Source organism: Drosophila navojoa, chromosome 2 (assembly GCF_054131105.1).
Source record: "Drosophila navojoa isolate 15081-1374.11 chromosome 2, UAZ_NAV_1.0, whole genome shotgun sequence".
In the NCBI taxonomy this organism is placed as follows: domain Eukaryota; kingdom Metazoa; phylum Arthropoda; class Insecta; order Diptera; family Drosophilidae; genus Drosophila; species Drosophila navojoa.
In genome coordinates this window covers 26851120-26872379 of record NC_142890.1, presented here as the reverse complement: position 1 = coordinate 26872379, position 21260 = coordinate 26851120, and the positions used below count along the sequence as shown (strand labels likewise).

Sequence of the window (21260 nt, the reverse complement as noted above, 5' to 3'; positions counted from 1 at the left end):
CCCTCAAACACACGTGCGAATTTCTGGCCAAACAAAAAAAAAGAAAAAAGTGTAGCGCGCTTTGCGGCGCAAAGGTGCAAAGTAGATGGATAAACGAGGACAAAGCTGCGTTTCAGTAACAAATCGAATATGTAAAACACTTTCCCGCTTGTTGTTGTTGTAGTTTCAAATTGTTGTTGCTGCATGTCAACCAGAACATGTTTATCAGGGCACATATGAGCTGACTTTTACCAATATGCGTGCGTGTACGTGTGTGCGTGTGTGTGTGTGCCTGTGTGGGTGGATGGTAAAAAGTAAAAGCAATTTAAGTATGCTAATCAATTGCCAGCACTTGAGTGCGAAATAAATAAATCTGAGAACAGAATCGCATAAATCTAAATTGAATTATATATAAATCCATTGCAGTGATTAGGCCTGGCCTAAAGCATATTTACCGAGCTCTCATTGCCCGAAGCCACAAAATACAGTCGACAATTTATAAATAGCAATGGCAAACACTCGAAGCATAGCAGAGTGTATAAATAAAGTATGGTAGGGCCACGGCAGATAGCTGTTGCCCGAAAAGGAAACGTGTGAAGGAAGTTGAATGAAAGTAGAAATTCGATTATATAGTAATATAAACTAAATTTAATATTAATTGTATTTTGTAAGTTTTTAATTAAATGTATTTGTACTATATATATATATATATATATTTACTATATATATACATATTTTTATTACGAAATAATCAAAAATTTAAATAAATAATAATAATAATATAATAAAAGTCAGTTGCGTTACAAGAAAATTTGTAAAGAAATTTAATGGTATTTTTATTTTACTGTTATAAATTTATTTTACTGTTAAATTCAATTTAATATATATTAAACGTTACATATAATTGTAAATTTATAAAATCATTCAGGTGTCTATATTATTTCAATTCTATTTCAATTGGTTTTCGTTATTTTTTCCGTTTTATTTTAATATGTACTCCTTTATTTTCTTCGTCTTACAAAATAATTAAACTTAATATTTTTCGTGCCTAATATTCTTATATGATTACTCTTTAAACTTCCTTTCACTCTTGATACCTTTCATAGTTCCATAATACCACTGACCACATAGCTGTGAGCCATGTTAGGAAGCATATTTTGTTCATTTACGAATAAATTATACTTTAAAATATGTAATTCAATTTTTTCAATACCTAATTTTAATGAATAAATAAAAGAAAAGTTTTGCCAGATAACTGTATATACTTAAAGAATTTTGTAAGGAATGTAAAATTCATAGTTGATTTTTTTGTTTAATAAATTTTTTTCAGACTTTATTTAATACATATTTAATTAAATTAAAAGTTTATTGAATTCTTTGTATCTATTACTTATTTAGTATATGTTTATTATTATTCAATATTCATAAAATATTTTGTATTTATTATTTAATTTATAAAATTCAATTTGATATTTATGAAATTCTACCTGTGTAGTCTAAATAAAGCAAGCTGTAGGGGAAGACGAATTATCTCTTGTAGACAAGTACATTCAAGTGTATGTATATATAACATATAACATACATATATGTATGTGTTCGAGCATCTTTCTTATAGTAGACAAGTAATTATCTATATATTTACTAATTGGCTTTCACGCTTTGTACTTCACCAACTTCAGAGTATGAACGACATAGATAGTAAGAACTCCAAACCATCCGCTCGCCACTGCAGTGAATCGAGATGCCTGCCATCAGCCCAAACTGCAGCTTGCAAGCAGCCCAACAACTGTTAAGCTTGTTGCAAGTGCCGTTACTCGTGCAGCAAGCCGCAAGGCGAAATTCAACAACATTTTGTTTATCCAGCTTTGGAAGTCGATACGCCAATTCGAAATGCCAATTACCGCCAAATTCCCGTCATGTTAGCTATTTACACGCACTCTGCTGCAGAATCTCGTGTCAGAGCTAAACTCGACGTTTACAGCTTGGAATCCGAGCTGAAAACCTTCGCGTGAGTGTGTATACATCGGTGTTAGTGAATGTGTGCGTGTATGCGTGTGTGCGCTCCTGTTCATAGTTGGAAATTGCGTAGGCCCTGCGAGCACATTCCCATTACAGCTGCATATTTGGCTAACTGGATTTGGCGGCAACTAAATGCTGGAACGATGTTGGTAACGTGACTAAAGGCGTTTAACTTTAGCAACTCTCTAATGGTCCAGAGTTGCCAGGCACTCTCAGCTCGAGTTGAATGCTTTTAGGATTGCCTTAAATGAAATTTAATGGCCAGTGGATGTGCCCTGACCATAAATAAAGTTGAGTCTGCGAGCTCGGTTAATAAAAAAGAGTAAATAAATAATTTAAGCTATGCTCGATGTATAAATATCCTGACTTTCACAAAGTTCATCTTTCGAAATAAATTTAATTAACTTAAAATACTTAAAGAAGTATGTGAATACCCTGTACTTTATAATGAAAAACATATATGTATGTATTTATATTCAAGTATATTTGTAAAGAAATATAAAATATTTAATTTGATTTGCTTCTGAATTGTGTATAAAATATTATTGCAAAAAAATTACGAAATATTTATTACAAATGTTTATTAAAAATAGTAATAATAATGATCAGCAAGTTAATCTGTTGAGTCATTAGCAAAACTTATTTCAAAAATAAAAATAAAAAAATTATGTTTCGGCGAAATATAAGCCTGGATTTAACCAATAATTTTATTTTTTATTATTTATTTATATGGGACACTTTATTTTCAATCAATTTACTGTATAATTTGGTTTTTAAAATATTTATTAATTTAATTACGTTATCAAATTTCAAATTAGAATTCAAAATTATTTAGCCGAAGAATACCTTTACTCAGATTCTGTTTATAGGGTATACTCAAGCTGCATACCCAGATCCGCTTGGCTCTTGTCAATGCTAATATCAGCATAAACAACAAACTGTCATTTAAACGCTTGCACTTCTAATCTCAACTAGCTGATTATAACTTATTCCAAAAACACAAAAAAAAAAAAAAAAAATAAATCGCAAAACTCTTGCAACATTTTTGGATTTGCATTTCAGTTTGGGGCATCAACAATGCGGCTGCCGCTGACCGCAACGCATAGGAAACACTACGCAAACCAAAATAGAATAAAAGAATGAAAAAAAGGGGAAGGGGATAGAAACCTGCCCACAAACAAATTTGAGGACCAAAGAGAGACAATTAAACCGCGTCCCAACTGAATATAAATCCTCCCCGTAGTTGAGGTGACAATAAAAACTAAACATGTTGTGAGCTAGCATTTAGTTTATGTGGGGCGAAGGATTGGGCTGGAAGAGCTGGGCCGGTGGCAGGGGTGGAGCAGGAGCTGTAGTTGGAGCTGGCGCATCCAACCCTCACAACAGTTAGTACGTGGCTGGGGCTTAGTCGGAACTTTTATGCTAACCCATGTTGATAATATCAAAGTAGTCTGGGCAGATTAAAACCAAAGCCACAAGCGACGTGCTCGTTGTCGTGTGTAAGCCAATAGATAATGCGTCCTCGTCCACTGGCATTTAAAGAGAATACATTAAGGAAATTTACAGCTCAAATGAATATTAATTAAAGCTAACTTCACTAGTATTTTTCTTGTTTTTTTTAAATACAATAGATTTAAAGGCTGCTCAAGTATTGTTTGAGTATGTAAAGAAAGCAGTGTAGCCCATGTGGAATCCATTTCATGGAATTTACATTCGATTTTGGGACAACTAAAGCAAGCAGTTGACTCTCCTGTTTTATACACTTTTACATGGCCGAATATATCTTTTTACTGCGGTAGCATGAGTCTTATACGAAATCCAAAAGACTTTTTCAATAAAGTGCTATGCAAGCAAGGTGGATCTAAATTGGCGCACTTTTGTCTTTTATACTAGACTGTTATACAAAATAGCGAAATACATATGTTATATAGATATAAACGCATTTAGTACATTGGCTGTTATACTCATAAGCATCTGTTATACAACCACAAGTGAAAACCTTGCTAAAGTATTCTATCTGGACTGTTCTACTTTTATACTTACCCACACATTTGTCATACAACAAAATATGCTAAACTATTCTACAAAAGGCATTTTTTATAGGTATTATAACATCTGGAAAAGAGGTTCACAAATAAGCTTAGTACAGTTCAAGCCCCTAATAAAAGTGTTATATATCTTTGTAGAATTAACAACACTAAACGGCTGTTCTACAAAAATAAATATTTCGAATAGTGGGAACAGCTAACTCAAACAAAAAGCGTTATATACTATCTATTTCCACCCCTAAAAAGTCAGTATATGCACGAACCCTCACGCCAAATTGTACGACAGCGGAAAACTGTTATACATATAACGCAGTTGAGGCCTGTTCAACCCCTGCTAGCAATGCTAGCGAATTTCGTATCTCTCTTCATTTGAAACGCAACAAAGCTTCAACAATTCCTATTTTATATTTAAAAAGAAAATCAAAATCTCGAGCTTTCATGTTTCGTTTTGAAAGCTTTTGTTAATGTAACCGTTGAGCGGAACAGCTGGGGGAGGACTTGGAATGTCGTAGACAGGATATAAGGGTGCAAATTCGTTGACTCCGAAGGCATGCAGCTCCTCCTCGTTGATGTTGCCGCGCAACGTGTGCTTTGACTCCACAAACTTGGGCAGAGCTTTGGAGTGGAAATTAGATATTAAACAAGGAAAGATGGGTGGCCCAAACTTGATAAGCTTACCTGTATCTGGCGAATTCAGCTGATTCTCTAGCGCCGTGATCATGGGCAACTCGTCTTGCTGTGGCTCATACCGCGCGCTGCGCCTTGGCGGCTGCTGCAGCACAACATCCTTCCCCGAGGAGGTCTTCAGGGCCAGCGGCCAGGTGCCAATCGTAATGGGCATGCTAATCAGCTGCTGCTCCCGCAGGCTCTTGATCAACGCCTCCACCTCCAGCTGATAGGCAATCTGTATCAGATTGCAGACGTTGAGGCAGGTGGGCGGCGTGCTGGGCACCTCCATATCGATGGTCAGCGAAACCGTGCTTCGCTTCAGCACAGAGTCCCCCTGGATCTTGCCAATCACAATGCGATCCACGCGCGAGTGCTCCGGCGTAATACTGAAATAACGGATGAGCATCACCAGTGAGAGCCGCAGCTCAGAGACGGATACGCCACTGTTATTGATCACGACCACCGTGACGGGTATTCGCTGGCCGGGCACATAGCCCGACTGGGGCAGGTGCAGCTCCATTTTGACGGGCGCAGTCTTGAAAGGTCCGCAGCAAAAGGTTCTGTAGTTCTCGCTGTGCGCAGCTAACTGGAGAAAAGAGATAAACAAATCAACTATTGGTGACTGAGAGGAAGATGGGGGGTGGACTTGTGTGATACTCACTCTCAGTTGCGGCGTCTCCACGTTAAGATCCATCATTTTCAGCACAGTGATGCCATGTGTATAGGCCTGATCGAATTTCCACGGCCGGAGCAGCAGCACCTTGACTATGTAGCGTATGCAGCCATAGCGACCCTCAAAGGACGTGGGACACTGATAGGGCAGCTGGCAGGCGAAATTGTATGTGTGCACACCCGCCGGAATGGAGTGCCTGTCGTTGCCTAACGGGCAATTTATTTATAGATTAAAGTTAATATTAAATTCAATCTAATTTGTAAGGAACAGCACTGGCTGCAGAGGTATTCGGCTATATTAGAGGAATAATATTGGTAGAAGCGGAATAAGTAAGAAAATTCAAGCCGGAGTACCTCGATCAATCTACATACAGTTTTTAGACATCAGAAATATGACATATAATTTATTTTTTATAAACTAGAAACCGTATGTAATCTGCAACAGCAATATTTTTAATCAAATTTATTATAGATCAGAAGGACTTTATGAATCGTTCTAGCTATGTTCATTTGCCGTCTTTCTGTATGCCACTATATGAGTACGGACAGAGAGGAAAAAGGGAGAGGGAAATTTGTAAACACGTCGAGCGACGAGCTCATATACTCGATAGATGAACAGAGCTAGAGCAACAAATCCACCTCCTATGATCAATAATATATATACTTTGCTCTCTTTTGCATTTTATTTTAACAAAACAACACTCTCAGAAATTCTCTTGTTTTCCTTATTCCAAGCTAAAATACTATTTTTATCGTTTCTTGTTCAGCTTCTGGAATTGATTTACAATTCGTATACTTACTTTGCTCAGAGCCAACTAGATATGTTTGCGATGCTAGATAATCCTCTCGGCCCGAGAATAGTTTTGTTGATGCCAGACGTCTTTCGCTCCACTTTGTTATGGAGTAGCCAACGACTTTGACTATCGCAGCTGTCGTGAAGATTATGATGATATATGATAAACTAATGTGATATTATAGTATGAGCCCTATACAGACAAGTGATAAGCTCGCTGTAAAGCCCAGCAGATAATGATTTTTTTTTACCGTGCTGCGATAATATATTGACCCATTTAAAGGATCACTAATTGCCCAATAGCTTTAATTAGTTGATCGTTCTGATAAGAAGTTCAGTTTAGTTGGAATTTACAGCCATTGGGGAACAGCTCGTTAAGGCTAGCAATATTTGAATACACGGTATTTGTACTTAAGGAAATCAGTTGGGGAATTTTCGTTCAAAGAGCTCATGTTTATTTATATACAATTCTTATCGTTCTGCTTTTCGCATACCACACACAAAAAATTCGAATCAATGTCGTCATAAACATATATACAAGTATATATTAGCTGGGACTATCAGCTATCGTTATCGCTTCAGTCTTTATAATGCCAATATTTGATGGACATTCAAATTTCCGATGCGTAAAAACGCAAGACACCGTATATAATATATTTTTATATATGTATTTTTTAATTATTGGAATACCTTGCACCTCCTTGACTTTATCGGACTTAAGGGTCACACAACCGCTGACCAGCTGACCGGCGTAGAAGGTGCCGTGCTTATTATTATCGAAGCTGATCTCGCACGTAACAACCATTTCGACGGCCGTAAACCCCGTGCAATATGACAAATTCTAAAGTTTCTGAGGCAATAGCTTCCCGTAATCAACGCATTTAGTCCGGGAAACGAATAACGACTAAATTAAGTTGAGTTACTGCTGTTGGTGGACTCTTTTGTTGGGCCCAGTTGAATTAGATAAGCGATAAGGCCGGAAAGCAGTGAACGTTAGTAGCTGGCAACAATTAAATATCGTAAGAGCGCGACGAAATGGAATTGGAACCAGCATTTATAAGAGTTGAGCTCTAGACATCATTATCAGAAAAGGCCAGGCCTTGACAGTGGTCTCTCATGCTTATGCTGAAGGTTTGATAAGGGCAAATGACCCTTCGCATAAGCGTTTAAATCAAATGCTTTCAATGTGTGCACACCAAACTTTACATTATATATTTCCTCTTTTTACTATCAAGGTTAAGGTAAACTATGTATACTCGATAAGCCACAGCGATATATTAGCTTGAAAATATTTCTCGAAATGTCACTTTTCAAATACCTGATTAGAGCTTCATATACTAGATAAAGTAAATAAAAACTTACATTTAAGTAATTAAATATACTATATATGTATATTTAAAAATATTCAACTCTAAATTTTGTTTTATCAGCTTGGCATTAATAATAATATGATAAACGCATTAAGTGGATGAGGTAAATCAAATTTTACATACATTCAATATAATTAACTTACGAAATCATCTTTATATCGGCTTGATATCTGATATAAAATTAATTTTTTTTAATTTAATAATTAATATTCTTTATATTTTTAGTATATACATATTTTTTAATATATCCACTAATATTTTTTATTTATTTATATTTTTTTTTACAGATAATATATTTTGTATATCTTTAATATTTTATTTTTGTTAAATATATTGTTTATTTTATTTTTAGAGATAATATAAAATTAAAACTAACTTATAGAGTAAAGCCCTGGCTACCGAGGCCTTCTGCAATTCACTAATAAGCTATAAGAGATTAGATATTTTAGCTTTGAATTTCACATGTATTCATTTCATTCACTTTAACACTTTCTTATCTGTTTCCACTTTGCGATTTTGTATAAGTATTGAAATGCTTTTAATAATGCTGTTAATTCTAAGTTATAATATAATTTTATTAGCACGCATGAAGCGTGATTTACGTGAATACAGACTAGATTAAGCAGAAATTGCAGACATTTAAAATAATTATATTAATAGTCTGTATAGTATGTCTTTTATACTCTGCTCTGCTCACAGCCAAGTGCCTTTGTTGGCATTCACGTCAGTATTCGGAGGTCCTTTGGGATCCGAGGGAGCTGTGGGGCTTGGTATGTCAAATATTGGATAGAGTGGCGCGAAGCCGTGCTCATCCAGGCTCAAGGTGTTCGGCGGTGCAGTAGCCTTCATATTGTTGGCGCCATCCGGCTGAGTGCGCATATGAACAGCCTCCTCGTAGTTGGGCGGTGCTAGGGATTCGAATACAATTAAAGAGAGTTTGCTGAATGGAGAAGAGACCAACTTACGAATGCTGCCATCGGCAGCCCACGGCGCAATGAAATCTGAAGGTGGTGCACTGGCCTGTGGCACTACTGCTGAGTGCCCCAATGCCTTGGCATCCAGTTCTTGTGGTGGCAGTCTATCTAGATCACGTGGCTGGGGCTGCATGGGCGGATTCTCTAGCAGCGGCACACTGCCCACAGTGATGGGTATGCTGATGACCTGGTTGCGATGGCAGCCCTTGACGCGCGCCTCCACCTCCAGCTGGTAGGCGATCTGGATGATCTTGCACAGATTGAAACAGGTGGGCGCCGTGGCAGGCACACGCAGGTAATAGGTGAATTGCTTCTTGCAGTGATGCGGCACGGGATCGCCTATCAGCTTGGTCACGAGCAGGCGCTCGTTGCGGGAGTGCGTCCGGGACATGTGCGTCGCGTAGTAGGTGACCATCATAGCGAGGTTCACCTGCAGTTGCTCCACGGCTATGTGGCTGTCGTTGGTCACCAGCATGCCCACAGGTATGACCTGGCCAGAGACGTAGCCCGTCTGCGGCAGAGTCATCTGCAGCTGCATCGGAGCCGAGGAGCACGGCCAGCAGCAATACACCTTTTGCGTCTCCATTTGGGTGGGCATCTGAGGATGAAATGTGATTAAATGACATATTCACTTCTTATAGAGTCTAGGAACTCACTCGTAGCAGTGGACTGTCGTAGTTGAGGTCCATGATCTTGAGCACCGTAAAGCAACGCGTGTAAAACTGATCAAATTTCCAGGGCCTGACCATAGCCACCTTAATCATGTAGCGCACTCGACCGTAGAGGCCCTCGATGGAGGAGGGACACGTGGGCGGAATTTGGCAGCTAAAGTTGTAGACATGCACTCCGGGCTCAATCGAGATTTGTGCTAATGCGATAATTCAAGAAGTTGTAATGAATACACATAATACGACTAAGCGATTTACTAACTGCTTTGACTGGAGCCCGCCAGATATGTTTGGGAAGCTATATAGTCCTCACGGCCGCGATATATATCGCTGGTTTCGTCCTTGCCAGTGCCAGACGATTCTGTCCATTCTGTTTCAGCAAAACCGCTGATGGTTAATTTTAAAGCTGAAAAATAGGTAAAGATCATTTTTGATCACACAAAATAAATAAATAATAATGTAATTATTATCAGAATATTTTAATATATTTTACAATACTTTGAGCACAATTCAAATACGAAGCTTGGATAGATCAACTCAGTTTGTCATGTGTATCTGCAATACACATATATGTATGTATATACTTTGAGGGATCTGCTGTCTCCCTCAAGTTCTTTAAGTCTCATTAAGTTATATGAATGAAATGGGATAATCCGTTTTCTGACTATTGCCCGCTGAATTTCAGTGCAGCCGGCCGGCGAGTTGAATTTGGTATAGCTTTATTGTATTTTATATTTATTTTATATCATAGTGAAGAAGAAGCATTTCGCCCTCTCCATACATTGTATATTTACTTTTTGCATTTCATCACACATGACGTCAGATCGACAAGTCAACAACTCGCTTGCATTACCTAGCTGAATATATACTTAATAAATTGCTTCAGTATTGCTATTTATATTCATTTTCCTATGTACACTGATTCTTTATATACTCTCATGTAAATAAAGGCATATACATATATGTAAATATATATCACAGCAATGATTCGCCAAATGCAAGACAAGTATACAAATTGTTTGGGTTTGCCCCATTGTAAAGTCGAATTTGTTTATAAATTCGTTTCGAAATTTTGATGAACTGTTTGCCATGGAATGTAATAGAAGAACCACGTAAAAATCAAAATAAATCTTGTATAAATAAAAACAACAAAGCTGTAATGTTATAGAAGAACTATGGAACAATAAAATGAAATCTTTCATATATATGTATGATCTACCATTTATAATGGACTAAGGGTATAAAATCATATATTTTCAAAGAATTATATATCTGCCTTGCAAATTTCCCATTTTGAGCGTTCTCAGTAAACTCTATATTGCAACTTTATGAAATCAAAGTCTAACATAGCGTGGACTAATAGCTAATTAGGCCTTTGTTTCTATTTAAAGGGGTATTTTCAATTGATTATTTTGATAATTGCTTGACCGCTGACTGATGCCATCAGCTAACAAATTTAGCGCGTGCCATGTAAGAGAAAGAATTCACATGAATCATTTTCAATTGCCTTGGTCTAACAGGCCAAAATTTGCACTTTTAACAACTCTTATACATGTAGCTGCCGATAAGATAAGAATGAGTCATGGGGAAGAACACGCTTGATGGCAGATTTAAAAGAAGAAAACGAGCAGCTAAACGCAATTTTGCACGAATTTATATTTAGCCGGAATTTCTATATTTACCTTTAACCACTTTGATTTTGTCCAATTTGAGGGTAATTTGGCCCGACACCACTTGACCTGCGAAGTAGGTGCCATGGGGATTGTTATCGAAGCTGATTATGCAGGTAACACCCATGATGTATGTATAGTCCCACTGCTATCGGACCGCTAACTGTTAATGTAATTGTAAATATTTCTGCGCCACCGACTCGTTACACTTCGCACTTGTCGCTATCGGAGTCCAAAACACGACTGATTGGATTGTAATTAATGCCCCAGCGGTTCGCTATTTATTTCTCACATAACGCCAACAAGTTTGGCAAATGCCAAACATTCCGCGCGCCACGTTTGAAACGAACTGGGAGTGAAACAAACTTTTGCTGCTCTTTTTTTTTTAAACACATAAATAGTTTTTTTTTTTGCCTTCATAATTTTTATCTTATCGCTGTGTCAATTGTATATTAAATATTCTGCCCAACTGCACTGCACACCAGACTAAAAAAAATGTGTTTGATTTCGGCGTAAATGAAAGAGCATATTATAAATAATCGAACTAACAATGAAATATAAAAAATTAGATAAAGAAAAAATAAACAAAGTATAGCTATAAAATTTAAAATTGTTATATATTATTATTTTTTATATGTTTACAAGGATTGCTTGTAGCTCTCTAGCTTATATGTCGAAACAAGACTATGCGACTACGGCATACTCTAAGGCCTATTTGTGCTACTCTGGCTTTCGTTAGATTTGGGCAGCAACAAAGACGGTATCTTAGACTGGGGAACACTTGCTTTGTATGTACTCCAGATTAATCTACAAATTAAATTGAATGACACTATCTTTTAAAACGTGCGACGTATGTTTATGCAGATAACTCAAATTTTGATTTAATTCTGGTATGTATATTCCACATACATACATATATGCCTAAGAGCTTATGCCTCCTTTGGAATATAGAGTATGGAATAGAAATTTACCTTATTTCCAGTGCTAAACAAAAGCTTATTTGTATATTCACTCACGTACGTAAACAGAGTATATTGGTGTTGTACAATGTTCGTTTCACTGACGCTGGCGATTTGATATTTGGAATTGACATATGTACATACATATACCCTCCGTTTCTAATGTGCCAAAATTTTCTCGTTTTCTCTCCCATCTACTAATGGTTTGGAAAGTGCCGTAAACGAATATTAAGTAGTAGAACTTACAGTATTCAATAAATGAGCAACAAAAAAATTCATTGTCTTTGTTAGCCTATCTTATCAACTTACAATTCCAAATTTTTTATTTAACTAGTATCAACCATTCAATATACCTCTAAAAAGGAATTTTTAAATATATATAAAATTTTGTTTTCATCTATAAATTAATAATCACAGACATATGAAATTCAATCTTTTATGGTATGTTATGGTATGACATGGCTATAAATAGGTATTAATGGCACAAATAGACTATGTGATATGTGAAACTGGAAATAAATAAACATTGCAGGCTCGTGCGTGGAACTGTAAGGAACCCGAGTCGCGGCTTGCATTGCTTTGGTAATTACACGAAAACAAACCCCGACGAAACTTTTTGATAAACAAGAATCCATTTTCCTTAAAACAAAAATCTAAACCAAGCTCCCACAGTTTCTCTTATACAATTTTGTTTTATTTACCATTCAATTAGTTTGCGACTAAACAATTTTCTAACATACTCAGATCCAGGTGCTACGATCGATATCTTGCAGCTTAGCAGTCTCGTTGTTTATGTGGAATACAGCATAGAGCGGGGTAAAGGGACAGTTTTCCTTGGTCTGCGTTGTCGAGGGACTGAACTCTTGGCTCTTTCTCGATCGATTGGCTGGCGGTTTAACATTGGACTTAACGGGCCCAGCGCGTATGTGAACCGCCTCTGCGTAGCTGGGCGGATCTGTAAAATGAACAAAGACATTTTAGACCTTGTATGCTGAAATCCAATTCGGAATATCATATAGGATATTTTTGGTTCTCTATTCACCCACCTATAGTGGCGTCGGCTGCCCAGGGATTGACAGGGGCTGGCATTGCAGCAGCTGCCGCATCGTCCACCAGCACCAGCGCCTTCTCGTCCAGCTGCTGGGCGACAACTTCGACTTCCACTGGGATGGAGCGAGGCTGCTGGGTCAGTTGCTTGTTCAATGGCACATTGCCAATAGTCACGGGCAGGTGCACGCGCTCGTTGATGTGCCAGCCCTTGACCTTTGTCTCGACTACCACCTGATAGGCAATCTGTATGATGCGGCACAGGTCGAAGCAGGTGGGCGGCGTTGCGGGCACGGGCAGCTCAAAGATGTACTGTTTCTTACTGTTCCTGGTGACGCCCTCGCCCTGCTTCTTGCTGACCACGAATCGCTCGGTGATCGTATCCACACTGTGCTGGCTGTAGTAGAGCACCATCATCACCAGACTGGCCTCGATCTGCTCCACGCCTATGTGACTGTCGTTCGTGATCAGCACGGCCACAGGTATCGTCTGGCCAGGCACAAAGCCGCGCTGCGGCAGCGACAAGTGCAGCCGCAACGGCTCCGAGCGGCAGGGCCAGCAGTTATAGGTCCTCTGATCCTCCGACTGGGCAGGCGTCTACGCAAAATAGGAGATGTAGCTTACTTACTTCTCGTCAATACGTATTAAACTTACATTCAGGAAAAGACCTTCCCTGTTGAGATCCATAATTTTCAGCACTGTAAACGGACGCGAGTAGGTCAGATCGAACTTCCAGGGCCTAATGACCTTGACCGTAACTGTATAGCGCACACGGCCGTGAGTGCCCTCGAAAGACGAGGGACATACAGCGGGTATTTGGCAGACAAAATTATAGACATGGGTGCCGGGCTTAAGGGCGACATCTGCAAACGAAATGTATATCAGCATATAAATCAGAAAATATGCATTTACACAGAAAACTAGAGAGACTGACCTGCTCCCTCAGCTACCAGAAGATCCACCTTGGAATGAATATAGTCCTCGTGTCCACTATAGCTTTCTTCTGTGCTCTTATTTTCCACATCGGTTTCATCTTCTGTCCAGTATGTCATGGCAAAACCTTTTATCTTTAGAATTATAGCTGAACAATTTTTTAAATTTATTGATATATACATATGTGAATATGTTAATGTTTTATATATATAAAATGTATAAATTACTTCATTATATTTTTAAACTAAAAAACTATCATAAAACAGAGATTTAGATAACAAATGTGTATTAATAAATAGCAAGAAATAAATATGAATCATTTTATACACCGTCACAGACAAAATAAAACGAGTATATTTGTAAGTGAATGAGTATGCTGCAGTCAGTAACGCCCGGTTAACAAGTTCATTTTGCATCACATTTTCATTCTCCTAATTTTAGCTATCTTTTTTTTATAATTTATTTTTTTAAAATTTTACAAACTTACATTTGACTAGCTTCTCTTTATCGGCATTCAATGATACACGGCCCGAAATCACTTGACCCGCATAGTAAATGCCAAACGGATTGTCTTTAAAGTCAATTTCACAGCTAAGCACCATTATCGTGTCGAGAGCTTTTAATTGCTCGGATTAACAATAAATATTTATAATATGTCTTTGATTTTGTCTGCGTTTCGCTTAGCTGGCAAACAACGAACTGAACTTAAAACTTTTTTTTATTTGGACACATAACCGGAATTGTCAACATTTATCTTATCTATAGTAAAATATTGGAATTATGTACTTATTTATGAAAAAGAGGTACAAAAAAATACGAACAAAATTCAGTTACATTTGACATGTGTAAGCGAAACTCAAGAAATATTTTAGATAAGTCAAGCTGTTGAGATAAAAAAAATGATTATATATAATAAATATTATTATTATTATTAAACTTGATTTATAAGACACAAAAATATTATATATAGATTTTAGATTTTAGATTTTAGCTTACACAAAACATCACAGTCATCTGTAAACTCTCTCTCTCCCTCTCTCTCTGTCTGTCTCTCTCCATAGACTCTCACTCAGACTGAGGAATCCACGTTTGGGATTATAGGTGTATATATATATACATATATATATCATTATATGATTTTTTTTTTTTTTTTTTTTGTTAGATAAGATAGCACCTGGCAGTTATTATATCATGTTAGTAGCCCCCCAAAAATAATAGCTTAATCAGTTAACGTTTAGCAGCGAGCGAGTTCGGAGCGCTCTTGGCCCTCAAAGTACTCAGACAACAGCAATGTCCAATAATTGCCAAATAACCTTCGATCAGAATGAGCATGGAACATATTTTACCGGACAGGTGGTCACCGGGAAGGTGATCGTCAATTTGAATAAGACCAAGAAACTGCGAGGTATGTCTAACTATTTGTGAGCCCGCCACATGTCGAACCTAAGATCTACTTAAATTTTTTAGTACACAAATTACTTATTATATAGAATTTGTATTATTTTATTTTCTTTATTTTCTTCTCTTTCGCTCTTATCTAATCTGTGTTTGTATTTGTTTTACTTGCTTCTTTTGTTCTCTGTTTTCGTTTTGTCTTTTTGTCCCATTATATTTGTAATTTACTGATAAACCGCAGAGAGTTAATCGATTTGCAAAGCAAAGCGAAGAAAAAAATGTGTGTATTATTCAATAAATGCTCAGGGGGATCTACCTAGTGATAAGGTGGTAGGTGTGCATCAGGAAATGCCAAAACTTATTAGTCATTTTAATGTGTATTCAGAGATTTTATACAACATTAAAAAATCCCTTTTTTTATTATTATTGTCTAATACAAATAAATTAGGCTAATATGTTTAGTGATGATTTCACTTATTGCGTTATTTAATTTATTATTATAGTTTAAAAATAATAATATTGTTAATTATTTTTGAAATGGATAATTAATTAAATAATTATTTCATTTTAATAAATACAGACCTAAAACATATTCTACTGTTTATCAAAACTGCTTTCATTAAGCTTTGTTTATTTTGTTAATCAAACAGAAAAACATTTCTTGCTGCGAAATGAATTATTAAGTTTTATAATATTTTACTATTTTACTACTTAGATTTTATCTTATTTTCTTAGTTAATTCTGAACTTCCAGTGTAGATAATAATTACATATGTGCCCTTGATTCTTCTAGGAATTAAGCTGCAAATCAGCGGCTATGCACAGGCTCAGTGGCGTCGTAAGCATGGGCGTGCCGTGCCCACAAACCAGTACCGCCCGGGGCGCAAGCGTTATTTTATGGGTCGAGAGGATTACATAGCCTCGACCACATATCTGATGGGCTCGGAGCAGGCACCGACGACCACCATTGAAGCTGGCACCTATACGTACACCTTTGCCTGTCCCATACCCAGCCATTGCCCGTCCTCGTTTGAGGGCATCTACGGACACATACGCTACTTGGCCAAGGTGATGTTCATACGGCCCGGCGCCTCGAATCGCACCACCAACGTGGGCTTCACCGTGCTCAAGCTGCTCGATCTGAACCAGGAGAATAAAATGCTGCGCGAGCCGGCTAGCAGTGAGGGCATGGAATACTTTTGCTTCATGCAAACCAAGCCGGTCCACATAAAGGTCACGCTGCAGCAGCAGGGATATGTGCCCGGCCAGTTCATGCTGGTGCACGCGGATGTACGCAACGATTCCAGCAGCGACTGCAGGAAACTCATGATCATGCTCTATCTGCACGCCACGTACACATCCGACATGCCCACCATGCAAATCGTATCCGAGAAGATTCTGCTGGCCAAGCGCGAGAGTGGGGGCGTGCTCCACAATTGCCAGAAGTCCTTTACTGAAACTCTGCGGATACCGGCCACAGCGCCCACCTGCGAGCACCTCAGCAAGGTGGTTCGCGTCTCGTACGAGGTGCGCATCGTGGCCGTGATGAACTGGCTGATGGCCAATCCAAAAGTCATCATACCCATTACCATTGGCAACGTGCCGCTAGTGACGGCGGAGCCGTCCACTACAGTTGGCGTTGCGGCCGTGCCACGGGACTTGCCCTGTACCTCGGCCAGGGCCATGGAACTGGCGGCAGGTGTCAATAATCCCAGCTACGAGCTTACTGAGGAGCTAGAAGACTATGAGCTGCCCGAAGATGGGGACGATGAGTTCGAGATCGGAGATGACCTCGCACCAGAACTGCGTATGTCAAACATATATCAGCTAAAATTATATTTTGTTGAAGCCTATATAGTCATCTTCTCCTTGCTTTTAAAGTCCCTACTTCTTTAATCTCAGTATCTGCCCGTAATATTTTTACAGCTCCACCCACCTACGAGCAAGCCATGTTCATGACCGCCGACATTGCCGATACGGATGCCAACACGGTTAGTGAGGCGGCTCGGTTCACGCCGCGTTATCCCGTCTTCGATGTTGATACATTCCAGAGTCCCCCACCTAATCCGCCACAGAAAAGACGCCGTCGCCGACGCCATAGAGGCGAACACCGAACAACGGATAAAAAGCAGCTGGCGCAAGACCAGTCGAGCGTCGATGAAAAACAATTCGTGGAATCGCCCGTGGAGATTTAGGATCTTATCAAATGCAATATCTAATCGCGACAGTATTTATATTCTAATCAGCGTAATATTGTTTTATAGCCCAGCACAGATTGTTTACGAAGCATCCCACGCTGTTTGATGAATAAACAAAAACAATATAAAGAAGTCCAAAAAGTTCAAGTCATGCAGAATGAAACTTCTTATCTACTATTAAATATCCATTCTTAATTATGCATATTAATAGAAATACTTAAAAATAAAGAGCTTTATATACATACATATGTATTTAATATATGAACTTTGTATATTCATTATTATTATTAGCCGAGTGCAATATGTTAGCTTATGCATCTATCCCTCTTTAGCTATCACACAGCTGTTATCCAAATATAAAATCCTATGTTTGTGTTTACATCAGCGTGTTCGTCAAAGCTAAATGAACGCAACAACAAAACACACAGAAAAGCTGTGCAAAAGCTGACGCGAGCAGCACCAAAGCTTTATAGTAATCGCTCTCTCATTCTCTTTCAGTCGTTCTCTTTCAGTCGTTCTCCAACAGTTGCGATTCCACTAGCTTTGAGAGACTCTCTCATGAGTTGTTGTTTTCGTTTTTGTTTTGGTTCGCTCACTCGTTGATGATGTCACACTTGCTCAGCTCTCAGCGGCTCTCAAATATTTTATTTTCAACGCATTTTGTATTGAGGCATTTTATTTCTGTTTTGACTGTTCGTTGCTGCGGTCCATTTTTCAGCGTTTTCGTGTCGCGTGCTTTGGTCCATTTATATTTGGTATTCCAGTGACTTTTAATATGTTTCGTAAAACATGTACTTTATCTAATTAAGTGTAAATTTAACACAGTGCCATACAAATAAAATTTGATTTTCGCTATGCCTTCAACTTGTGTTTTCGAATTCGATCGACCCAATCCGGTTTATTACAGCGGCGAGACAATCAATGGGCGCGTCAATTTTACAACGACGAGCAACAAGTCTGTCAATGGTAAAGTATTCAGAATGTCTCTTATTCGCTCACTGCTTCTTGTAAATGGGATCTTGAATTTCTTGCTAGCAATGTGTAGCTGTCAAAGGAACTACTTCAACTATCAACTTAACTTACTAACCTTTTAAGATAATGAATGAGTAGATATTAATAACACTTGAAATTACAGTATACTATCTCTACTGTGATTTTTGTACTTGATAAGATTTCCGTGACAATTAATGACTCATATTATACTCATGTATACTATTGTAAATGCTCTGACTTCAATAATACTTGATTGAAATTTCGATAATATGAGAGAAAAATGAGCAAATTTTATTGAGCTTCATTTCAAACTCATTAGCACCATTTGGGTGTGCTTTGTTGTTTTATATGGATTATTATACACATATATCGCTGTCACATAATCCATTTGTATATATTTTTCATCCAAATAATAAGTAAATAAAAACAAGAGTAAACATTAAGAGTAAGCATTAAAATGCATATAGTTGATTAGAAACGAGCTTCAACTGGTATTTATCATGGACTGCCTCTTACAGTGTGCTTCAATTTCACACAAAATAACAAGATTTATAAAATTTTGGTGAAATTTATTTATATTATCATAATTAGGTATATGTATCAGATAATTATTCATACTAAAAATAACTAAAGTAGCTAAGAAATTTTATAATAATTAATTAATGTATTGAAATATAAATTGAACTACAAGTATTCAAATCTCGTACTTCGCATTACCACTGTGCGAGTCACACAAACAAACGCAGCCGGCAGAATGACAGCACAAAGCGTAAATTGAAATAATATTGAAGCTTAGCAAATTCTTACTCAATCTTAACTTTTGTGATTTCTGCTTTTATCTCTGCAGCTGTTTATATCTTGTTCGAGGGAGCGGCGAAGGTGCGTTGGGAGGAGCATCGCACTCGAACTGTTAACGGTAAATCACAGTCATATACGGAATATTTTCGTGGCGATGAACAATATTTGTACACACGGACCGATGTGTTTGGCGAGGGCGAATTGCCAGCTGGCACGCACACCTATACCTTCTGCATACCCCTTCCTCTGGAATGTCCTACGTCGTGCGTGGAGAAGTATGGCAAGATCGCCTACGAGGTATCACTCGTGGTCGATCGCTCCTGGCGTTTAAACAACGAGTTCAAGCAGCCCCTCACCGTGCTGCAGACCTACAATCTCAACATGTATCCCGAGATGCTAGTGAGTACCCTAATTTTTTTTAAGCACAGCCCTTAGCATATTTATTTAAATATAACCATTTTAGGTTCCACTCAAGAGCGAAGACATCAAGTACTTTTGCTGCTGGCCCTGTTCCTCGGGTCCCGTCATCTCAACTCTAACCATGCCCTTTGGCGGGTATGCGCCAGGTCAGCGTATACACTATGTCCTGCATATAGATAATCAGTCACACGGCTACGATTTGGAAGGCGTCGAAGTATCCTTGATTCAGATCTATGAATTCAGGGCTAGCACGCCCACTTATAAATCCAAAACACATAAAAACACTCTCAGCTCGGAGTATCAGGCGGAGCGTGTGCGACGTTTGTCCAAGCGCTTAATTAATGCCAGCCTCGTAATACCTCCTGTTCCGCCTTCTTCCCGGAATCAGCGCATCATCAACGTGTCCTACCAGATTGAAATGGCCATTAAAACGGGAGACTGTCACACAGACTCGGAAATCGAGACGCCCATTATAATTGGCACCATCCCCCTGGCTCAGAGTGCCGAAAACCCGAACAATGTCGCCACTTGGATACCCCAGACGCCAGATACGCCTGCAGGTGCTGCCGCCGATCTGCCACCAAGCTACGACACTTGCAGTAAGCGTTTCTTCAATTAACTAGTTTCGGCTTCCAATGCATATATTCCTCATACCTTTGCAGAGCCTCCCTCATTTGAGCAGGCCACGAATATAACAGACAAATTTGTGGATACGGATGTGAATGAGCACAATCGCACCGATGACTTTATACCTTGCTATCCCATGTACACCGACTTCGCGATGCCCTCGGCTCCGCCTGCGATTGCATTGCAACTACCCACTGCACCTCCCAGAGAGTAAAGCAACCAAGAGTTTATTAGGATATTCGATCATTTGTACTTCATAGTGCCTAATGCATATACTCAAAGCCTCAGATTTATTGTGAATGTCAGTAATATATACATATATATATACAGCTATAAATAATGTATACCAAAGAACTATTATTATTTGTATAAAAATATATGTCTTAACATCTTATCTAAGCAATCATAAAATGTATGAATGGAATTGCCTGAAATCGAGACAGACTATCCTTAGTCATGGTCTTTAAAAGAGCTAAAGAACAGAAGAACTAATATAATAAAATATATATTATATATAAACTATTCAGTTTATTAGAATTTAATTAATTAATTAGGATTTTACAATGTGTTTCTGATTGCCTATATATCTGTTCGTGTGTCTGTCTGTATATATCTCTGTCTGTCTTCCTGTCCATCTCACAGCAGCATAGCAAGGAAGAGCTATAGAATATCATTTAAGTGTCCATACGTATGCAGCATTATTCACATGATAATTGTATTTGAGCAACGCGAAGTAAGAATGCTTGCAGCAACAGAAAGTATTCACCTAAAGGTCGGCTGTAACAATTTCGATAATATATATAGGGCAGTAGATGCAGTATTTCGTCAGTAAAGTTATGCGGCAACACTTGGTTGAATTAGAGAAAATACATAGAGAAATTCTAAAGGAAATACTTTCAATACAAATACTTAAAAGAAGAAAGGAAATACTATATTTATTTATTATACATATTTGACATTTGAATTTATTATTATGATGAGCAAAAAACAAACAAAAATATTGCAACTTTTCGTATGGTTTCTTCCATT

At 38.0% G+C, this 21260-nt stretch overlaps 5 protein-coding genes across 6 annotated transcripts; 2 read left to right on the top strand and 3 right to left on the bottom strand.

Annotated features, from left to right (window-relative positions):
* Nucleotides 1–4390: 4390 nt before the first annotated feature.
* LOC108660141 (arrestin domain-containing protein 17) lies at nt 4391–7097 on the bottom strand. 2 transcript variants are annotated; one of them, XM_018113430.3, is made up of 5 exons: nt 6871–7096; nt 6188–6316; nt 5377–5594; nt 4725–5301; nt 4391–4661 (listed from the first exon to the last, which is right to left on the bottom strand). In XM_018113430.3, exons 1-5 carry the CDS (start codon nt 6983–6985, stop codon nt 4483–4485), a joined length of 1218 nt encoding a protein of 405 aa, XP_017968919.1. In that variant the 5' UTR covers nt 6986–7096; the 3' UTR covers nt 4391–4482. The 2 variants fall into 2 exon arrangements, with proteins under 2 accessions (XP_017968919.1, XP_089112285.1); XM_089256159.1 differs by lacking the exon at nt 6188–6316 and having other exon boundaries at nt 6871–7097.
* A 989-nt stretch (nt 7098–8086) lies between these two features.
* LOC108660137 (arrestin domain-containing protein 2) lies at nt 8087–11193 on the bottom strand. The gene is made up of 5 exons (XM_018113428.3): nt 10875–11193; nt 9455–9598; nt 9181–9392; nt 8516–9122; nt 8087–8458 (listed from the first exon to the last, which is right to left on the bottom strand). Exons 1-5 carry the CDS (start codon nt 10987–10989, stop codon nt 8244–8246), a joined length of 1293 nt encoding a protein of 430 aa, XP_017968917.1. The 5' UTR covers nt 10990–11193; the 3' UTR covers nt 8087–8243.
* A 1295-nt stretch (nt 11194–12488) lies between these two features.
* LOC108660140 (arrestin domain-containing protein 3) lies at nt 12489–14617 on the bottom strand. Its single transcript, XM_018113429.3, has 5 exons — nt 14289–14617; nt 13803–13949; nt 13523–13731; nt 12868–13465; nt 12489–12776 (listed from the first exon to the last, which is right to left on the bottom strand). The coding sequence occupies exons 1-5, from the start codon at nt 14401–14403 to the stop codon at nt 12562–12564; spliced, it is 1284 nt and encodes a 427-aa protein (XP_017968918.1). The 5' UTR covers nt 14404–14617; the 3' UTR covers nt 12489–12561.
* A 395-nt stretch (nt 14618–15012) lies between these two features.
* Nucleotides 15013–17534, top strand: LOC108660136 (arrestin domain-containing protein 17). Its single transcript, XM_018113427.3, has 3 exons — nt 15013–15206; nt 15989–17002; nt 17122–17534. Exons 1-3 carry the CDS (start codon nt 15092–15094, stop codon nt 17388–17390), a joined length of 1398 nt encoding a protein of 465 aa, XP_017968916.1. The 5' UTR covers nt 15013–15091; the 3' UTR covers nt 17391–17534.
* A 524-nt stretch (nt 17535–18058) lies between these two features.
* On the top strand, nt 18059–20753 carry LOC108660142 (arrestin domain-containing protein 3). Its single transcript, XM_018113431.3, has 4 exons — nt 18059–18359; nt 19234–19583; nt 19648–20203; nt 20267–20753. The coding sequence occupies exons 1-4, from the start codon at nt 18248–18250 to the stop codon at nt 20443–20445; spliced, it is 1197 nt and encodes a 398-aa protein (XP_017968920.1). The 5' UTR covers nt 18059–18247; the 3' UTR covers nt 20446–20753.
* The last annotated feature ends 507 nt before the right edge of the window (nt 20754–21260 follow it).